General features: G+C 62.4%; 1 protein-coding gene across 1 annotated transcript; it reads right to left on the reverse strand.

The window, feature by feature from the left end:
* Positions 1 to 1,847: 1,847 nt before the first annotated feature.
* On the reverse strand, positions 1,848 to 5,687 carry LOC113407647 (28S ribosomal protein S24-A, mitochondrial-like). The gene is made up of 4 exons (XM_026656839.1): positions 5,629 to 5,687; positions 3,949 to 4,029; positions 2,820 to 2,931; positions 1,848 to 2,368 (listed from the first exon to the last, which is right to left on the reverse strand). The coding sequence occupies exons 1-4, from the start codon at positions 5,659 to 5,661 to the stop codon at positions 2,085 to 2,087; spliced, it is 510 nt and encodes a 169-aa protein (XP_026512624.1). The 5' UTR covers positions 5,662 to 5,687; the 3' UTR covers positions 1,848 to 2,084.
* Positions 5,688 to 8,391: the final 2,704 nt, after the last annotated feature.

Raw genomic sequence — 8,391 nt, forward strand, 5'->3', positions numbered from 1 at the left:
TCAGCCCCACTACCAGGCCTGGCTGCCCAGTGCCCCAGCCAGGGACACCAGCGCTTGGGGCCAGGCGCCGCTATCACCAGAAGGGGTTCCCACCCCCTACCCCGTTTTACAGAGCAGACGCCAATGCAGGGTGTGACAAAGTGGAGATTTTCCCTTGTTATGTTGTATGTGAATCTTACAGTTTTGCATGAATGCTGTGTGTGCCTCAGTTTCCCTTTGTATTGCACCAATGTTTAGGTCAGAGGTGGCCAACCTGTGTCAGAAGTTAATATGCGGCTCCTTGTATAGGCACCGACTCTGGGGCTGGAGCTACAGGCGCCAACTTTCCAATGTGTCGGGGGGTGCTCCCTGCTCAATCCCTGGCTCTGCCACAGGCCCTGTCCCCACTCCACCCCTCCCTGCCCCCTCCCTGAGCCTGCTGTGCCCTCACTCCTCTCCCTCCCCCCCAGAGCCTCCTGCAAGCCATGAAACAGCTGAGCGGGAGGTGCGGGGAGGGAGGGGGAGGCGCTGATCGGTGGGCGGGAGGCACTGGGAGTGGGGGAGGGGAAGCTGCTGGGGGCTGCTGATGTATTATTGTGGCTCTTTGGCAATGTACATTGGTAAATACTGTCTCCTTCTCAGGCTCAGGTTGGCCACCCCGGTCTAGGTGATGGGAATAAGCGTGTGTGACTTCTGTGGGGGTTGCTCTAACTGCCTGCATGGATGCTATGGCCACCTCTTCGCAACCTGAGACCCAGGAGGGGGATGTGACCAGGTGACTCTTGGCCTGGGAAGTGAGACAAAGGCCGGAGGAGGAGCAGCTGGAAGGAGTCAGTCTCGGCTGGCTTGGGGCACAGGGGGAGCCCTGGCTTTGCGCCCCCCCCCGATGGACTTGGCCGAAAATCACTGATTTCTGTGCTAACAAGTTCTGTTCTATGCTGTGTTCCTGTCGACTAATAAACCTTCTGTTTTACGCTGGCTGAGAGTCACGTCTGACTGCGGAGTTGGGGTGCAGGGCCCTCTGGCTGCCCCAGGACCCCGCCCGGGCAGACTGGCTGCAGGAAGCACACGGAGGGGCAGGCATGCTGAATGCTCCGGGGTCAGACCCAGGAAGGTGGAAGCTACTTGCCCCGGGCACAGTCTGCTCAGAGAGAGGAGGCTCCCCCAGAGTCCTGCCTGGCTTCGTAGGGAGCAGTTCCAGAGCATCGCCCCGGCGACTCCGTGACACAGGCCCCAATCCCGCCACGCTGGCTTTCCCAGATCTGTGTCTGTGTGTAGGTCCCACAGGGATGGGGGGGTCCTCGGGTGGGAAGGGGGCAGGAGAGAGCCCTCATGGACGTTGCCATGTCCCGGGGGGGAGACACAGGGGGATGCGAAGCTGCTGGCTCCCAGGCATGGGCGGCGCATGAACCGGGGCTGGGGGAGGCTAGCCCCCAGCCCCATCCCTTCCACCCGAGGCCACACCCCTTCTGCTACCTGCCAGAGCCCAGAGGGCCCCCCACCGTGGCCACCGGCCCAGTCCCATAGCTAGCCCCCCAGCCCCAAAGGAGCGCCATGAGGGAGGGCGGCGCGCGGCCCCAGCCCTGGAGCATGGGAAGGCAGGCGGCGCGTGGCCCCAGCCCCGGAGCATGGGAAGGCGGGTGGTGTGCGGCCCCAGCCTCCCAGCTGGAGCGCTGCGGGGCTGGAGCTGGAGGACTGGAGTCACGTGCAGGGAGAGGTCACGGCATGGGGTGGGGCCATGCCTGGCTGTTTGGAGAGGCACAGCCTAAACCTATGCGACCCGCTGCCCATGCTCCCAGGCCCACACTCTGACCGCCCCAGGACCAAGCTGGGAGGAAACTGGGCTACGGTGACTCCAGAGATGGACGCAGGGGCCAGAGTCCTTTTATTCCCCATTGCCGGGCCGGGCCACTGCTACGTCCAGAGCCACGGTAACACCCGCCCCAGAGCGCCCCACAGCCACCACCCGCGGGTCCATGGCCTCCTCGGGCCCATGCGGAGCCACTCTCCTGCCCCACAATGGGCCAGCAGGTGGCCTGACTCGGGCACGGGAGCCCCACTGCTTGGGCTGGCCCAGGGGAGAGGCGGGGTGCCCCGCTGCAGGGCTACAGGTACTTGTAGATGACCCTCTCGGGCACGGTCTGCACTTCCAGCCGGACGGGACACTTGTAGAAGAAGGAGAGCAGCGTCTCGGTGTAGCCCACCAGGAAGTAGAACTTGTAGGGTGGCAGGCGCTGCAGGAAGACGGCGCAGATGACCAGCACGTTGGCGCGGCGCTTCAGCACGATCTCATTGGCCAGGCAGCCGTGGAAGGTGCCGTAGATGAACTTGCGGATGAAGACGTCCTCCACGGTGCGCTCAGCTGCCCCACTCTCCCCGTCCAGGTTACCTGCAGGGCAGACAGGGCAGCAGGGGGTGAGGGGATGGCACCAGGCACGCATGCCCACAGGGCACCTTTAAGAGACAGTATGAGCAGCACCAGACAGAGCAGGGGGCTGCGTGGGTGTCCAGCCAGGGCACCGCATCAGGATCCAGCCAGGGAACACACATCTCCCTCCGCTCCGCTCCCCTCCCCCACGCCTGGAGAAGAGCTCAGGGGGGCGGCGGGGAGAACGGCCCATGCCCAGGTTGAAGACCCCCCCACCCTCTTTTGTTAAGTCAGAGGGACCACTCAACAGGGGGCGCTGTGGGGGGTAGGGCAGGGCACTGGCTGGGAGGAGGCACTCCCAGCTACTCCCTCCCCGGCCTCTCCCAGCAGGAGGCGCTGTGGGGGACGGGGCAGGTGCTGAGAGACGGGGAAGCCCAGGTACTCCCAGGGCAGCGGCTGGCGGGTCACTCACTGGTGTGCAGGGAGAGCCAACCCTTGCGATGGGCGATGTAGTGGGGCGGGTGGGCCTGTTCGTACGTCACCGGCTTGTCTCCTTTCCCGACTCGCACTCGGGCCGCCCGGTTCTGTAAGATAACACCCATGGGTGGGGGGTGAAAAACAACATGGGGGCTACCCCCGCTCGGCAGGGCCAGGAGCGGGGCACACATCTTCCCCTGCTCTATAGGCGTTAATGGCCCAGAAGGGCCGGGGCAGCAGGTATTTCAGAGCGTTTGGCAGTACCTAGGGCCCAGAGCACTGACCCCCTGGTGCTAGCAGGCTGATCCCACTATCCACATGCCCCCTTCCTCGGGACTGGCTACGTGTGGCAGCAGAACGGCATGCAGCCTGTGTGAGAGGCAGCCTGCAGGAAGCTTTAGCCTGAGTGTTCATTTTCCTGCTAGGGGCGCCTCTGGGTCCTGCCCAGTCTGATGCCTCAGAGTGACTCACACTCTCAGCAGGTATCTCAGGGGCGCTGAAGGTGCAGACGCAGCGAAGAACAGGCGCTGCGAGGTGCAGGCTACAGAACTAAGCCCAGGAGCCGCTCTTCGACATCGACTCGCTGAGCCTCCAGTCCCCTGCCACCTCTGGACAGGGCAGAATCACCTCATGTCCTAGGGGAAACTGAGGCATGGAGGAGAAAGGACCCACCCCTGGTCATCCAGTGAGTCAGTGGCAAACCTGCCTGTAGAACCCAGGAGTCCTGCCTCCCTGCCCTAACCACACCTGCCACACAGGACTGTTCGGGGGACACAGAGCTGGGGTGGACTCCACAGGAGAGAGCAAAGGCTCCTGGCATAGGTTGCTGGGGTACATGGGGGGTTTCCAAGGCCTCGCCCAGAACTCTATGCCTCTGTCCCTGCTGGGGAATGGCTTTGCTGGGTGGGTGAGGCCCTGTTTCACAGGCCCCTCTCCAGCTTTGATTTTGCAGGTTCAGAGGGAGGGACGGCTGTTACTTACCTTACAGCTCCTGGGATTCTTTGAGGGGCTGTCCATGGGATCCCACTGCTGGCACCTGCATCTCACAAGTGCACGAGCCATGTATGCCAGTGCTGGGATCCACACGGACAGACCCTCGCAGCAGCAGCCCGCTGTGCACTTACCTTGTGACACACAGCTGTGGTCTGAATAGCCCGGCTGCAGGAAAGGAGCCACGAGAAAGCGCCCCGGGTCCATGGAGCGGCCTAGCAAAGCAAAGCACAGGGCGTCAGGGAGCAGGGGAGGCGGCGAGTATAACAGACCCCTGGTTGCATGCTGGGGATTGAACGAAGGAGCTGCAGCACCAGAGACACAAACCCCTGGACTGAGCTGCAGGAGTCACATTGGTGGGAGCCGGGAGCCAGCTGCTAGAACAAGGGTGGTCAAATTACGGCCCGGGGGCTGCATCCGGCCCTTCAGACATTTTAATTTGGCCCCCAAGCTCCCGCTAGGGAGCAGGGTCCAGGGCTTGCCCCGCTCCGGCGCTCCAGCCGGGTAGCGGGGTCAGGGGCTTGCCCCACTCTGTGCATGCTGTGGCTCCGAGCGGCTCCTGGAAGCAGCGGCATGTCCCCACTTCAACTCCTACACGTAGGGGCAGCCAGGGGGCTCCACACGCTGCCCCTGCCCCAAGCGCCGCCTCCAGAGCTCCCATTGGCCGGGAACCACAGCCAACGGGAGCTGCAGGGGTGACACCTGCAGATGGGGCAGTGCGCAGACCCACCTGGCTACGGCTCTGCGTAGAAGCCGGAGGGGGGACATGCCGCTGCTTCCGGGAGCTGCTTGAGGTAAGCACCACCTGGAGCCTGCACCCCTGAAGCCCTTCCCGCGCCCCAACCCCCTCCCACCCTCTGAACCCCTCAGTCCCAGCCTGGAGCAACCTCCTGCACCTCCAACCCCTCATCCTCAGCCCCACCCCAGACCCTGCACCCTTAACCGGAGCCACACACCCCCTCCGCACCCCAACCCCCTGCCCAGCCCGGAGTCCCCTCCTGCACCCTGGGCTCCTCATTTCTGGCCCCATCCCAGAGTCTGCACCCCCAGCCGGAGCCCTCATCCCCTCCCACACTCCAACCCCCAATTTCGTGAGCATTCATGGCCAGCCATACAATTTCCATATCCAGATGTAGCCCTCAGGCCAAAAAGTTCACACACCCCTGTGCTAGAACCACTGGAGGGAGACCGCCCAGAGTCAGGGTATTACTGTAACGCCCCGCTGGCCGGCTCCAAAGCTGCGGGCACCTCTGGGTCCTGCGCATTCCTCCTGCAAGCCCGGCTTCAGGGACACCCAGCGGGCCATTTCGGTGCTGGGCCGGTGGATTTTGATTAAATGTCCCGGAGTTGAGTTGCCAGGGTCGGCATACTGGGCAAGCTGCAGCTGTCGGCACGTCCGCGGGGCTCTGACAGGAGCCGGAGCTGGCTCCTCGGTGCGGCGGGTACTTGGATTGCCAGCTCTCCGGGGAAAGGGGTTTAATGCCTGTGGGCAGGGGAGGGGAGCGACACCGGGGGGGGGGGGGCAGCTGCATCCCCCTCTCCTGGTCCCACCCAGCCGGGGCACCCCCCCGCCCCGTTGTTTCACACACACCCTGCCCTCTCTGTGCTTGCACAGCCCTTGGCACAACGTACAGCGCCGTGCACATCCCCACGCGCTGGGCGCTGCCCAGCTGAATCAGCCACTAGCCTCAGCTCCGGCCCGTCGCGGTACGTCTGCCTGGCCCAGCGACCCCCGGCCCCACGTGCGCCGGGGGGGACAAGTTCCCGCGCTAGGCCCCGCCCCCAGGGGGGCTCAGGCCGCGGCGGCACCTCACCGTCAGGCCCCTTCCCCACAAGGGCGCCGCCATCTTGGAACGTGCCAAGCTCCGCCCACTGAGAGGGGGAGGGGGGAGCCAAACCGAACCAAACTGCACCGGGAAGGGGGCGGGGCCGGGGACGGAGCCGAAGGGGTAACCCCGCCCCCAAGGGGGCCGGCTGGTCTCTGCCCCCCCGCATTGCTCCCCTGGGCGGGGGCTCCTCAGCAGCAGGCTCTGGGGGAGCTGGAGCGTCAGCCCTGGGGGGTCCCCTGTGACCTGCTCAACCCTCCCCCGGTGCTGGCACGTGGGGCTCCCAAGAGTTTACACACACAAGTGGGTATTTTGTGTGTTACAGGAGCACCCAGTCGCCCACACCGAGATCAGGGCCCCTTGTGCCCGGTGCTGCCCAGACCCCGACCGAGATCTGGGCCCCGTCGTGGCACGTTGGGGGTATGTGTCCCAGCGTCCCTTGCCTGCAGGTTCACAGCTTTGGGGGCTGTTTTACACCATCTTGCCCCCTCGCTCTGCCCCTTGCCCGCCTGCCAGGGAAGAGCTGGGAGCAGATCCCCAAAGCAGGGCCATGCAGGCTGCGGTTAGCAGGGCATGTGCTCAGACCCAGGGGCTCTGATCTCCTCTGGGAGTGAGTTCCAGAGTCCAGCCCAATGTCGTCATCCCAGTGCCATGTGGCTGCAGCAGGAGTTCACAGGGAGACTCGTCTCGGGTACGCAGGACCTGTCCCACGGGCCCCGGGACTAGCAGGGCAGAGCGTGCCCAGTGGGGTGGCACCAGGGATTTCTCGGGGCTGGTTCCTGGGAGCAGTTGTTGAGCCTGGAGGTGATCAGTGCATGGATTGCTATGTTCAGCTCTGTACCCAGGCCCTGATACCAGGGTGATGGGTGCAGAAAGCCTGTCTTGGTCGCAGATGGGAGTGGGCGTGTCTGTCAGCCTGGGTGGGCGAACATAACCAGCTGAGGGCAGGTGCCCTCTATAGCCCCATGCAGGGACTGGACCAGCCTCCGCTCCATTTGCAGTGGGGTCGGAGTGGGTCACTGCTGGGCCCTGCACCAGGGAGCATTGTTACAGGTCCGACCCACTCACAGGGCTGAGAAACAGGCTCCAGGCTTTGCCAAACTCGTTAAGGACCGTGCCCTTGTGGGGCCCCGAGATTTCCGTGGGGACTGTGAGTCAGGGCCACGGTGTGTGGCTGGTTGGTTCTGCAAGGGGTTGGGGCCAGGCTCTATGCTTTGTGTGAGTCCCACTTTGGCTAGGGATGGGGGCGCCCCACCCACACCCTGGGGCCCCAGCTCACCATGGGTAAGAGTGGCCTGCAGTGAGAGCAGGGCAGGGAGAGGGGTTGCTGTGGGGGGCAGCTAGATCCAGAGTCAGAGGCAGGATTTCCCCACTGCCTCTGCAAACTGGGCAACCCCCATGGTCAGGGCACAGGGCCCATCTCCTGCTATGCCACCCCCTGCAGCAGAGAGGGCTGGCTGGGCCATGGGGCCTGACCCCTACCCTGCCCCCCACATGGCAGGACCCCCGAGAGCAGGGCAGAGGAGCCCATGGGCAGGTAGTGCTGCCTCTGTGTGATCAGCGTGTGAATGGCCCAGGGCCCTGTGTCCACCCACGTGGCCTGCCCTGGAGCACAGAGGCACACCTGCGAAACCTGGGGCTGGAGGGTCCAGCTTAATGGCAGGAGCAGGCCGGGCAGAGGTAGAAAGGGGGGCAGGGCATAGGGCACTGTAGAGCCGATACCTCTGCAGGGGGAGGGGGAGGGGAATCCTGCCGTCTCTGATTTACAAGTGAGCCAGCTCTGCCTATGTGTGTGGAGGGGTAGGGTTAGGAGTCAGGACTCCTGGGTTCTATCCCCAGCTCTGGGATGGGAGTGGGGTCTAGGGGTTAGAGCAGGGGGGGCAGCATCATCTGGGCATGTTGCACATGGTTAAGTCCCTGCCCTCTCAGGGGCCTCGGGCATGGGTGCCCCTGTGACGTTATTAATATGAACTGGGACCGTATACATCATTGTTGCAACCAAGGTCCTGTAGTGGCACCAAATCTTGTATAAAGGGGGTCAAATAAGGTGTCTAAGACAAGGTTATACTTTGGTTATGATTATGCTGTCTGTATGCATGTATCATTTTTGTATTTAAAGTTATAAGTATTGGCTCTATCCTGTCTATTTCAAACTTGTGCTATGCTTCTTGGGTGACACCCCCAACAAGTTGGTGTCAGCTCTGTCTAGCCTGCTTGATGGCCCATTAAGGACCATCAGCTATACAACTGACCCATTGAGAGGACAGATACACCACGTGACTCAGCAAGGGGCAAGCCTATGGACAGAACTCTAAGGTTTTTCTATGCCACGTGCTGGATAGCTTGTGTTTGGGACAAAGAAAGCAGAGACCACATGGCAAGAGACTATAAAAGGCGGCTGCATCTCCTCCATCTTGTCTTCAGTGCTGCTTCATACCTCTGGAGGAACCTTGCTACAAACGGAAGCTCTGAACAAAGGACTGAATGACCCATCCCAGCTGGGGATGTTCCAGAGACTTGATTTGAACCTGCAGTTTATTCTATCACTGCTACAAGCCTGAACCAAGAACTTGGCCATTACTGTATGGAATTGATTCCATTTCACCAATTCTAGCTCTCATCTATATTTCTTCTTTTATGAATAAACCTTTAGATTTTAGATTCTAAAGCAGGGGTGGGCAAACTACAGCCCACGGACCAGACCCAAAGCCCTGAGGGATCTGGCCCACGTCCCTGTGGCCCCGGGGTAGG

Source organism: Terrapene carolina, unplaced genomic scaffold, assembly GCF_002925995.2.
Source record: "Terrapene carolina triunguis isolate 2854851 unplaced genomic scaffold, T_m_triunguis-2.0 Scaffold51, whole genome shotgun sequence".
NCBI lineage: Eukaryota > Metazoa > Chordata > Testudines > Emydidae > Terrapene > Terrapene triunguis.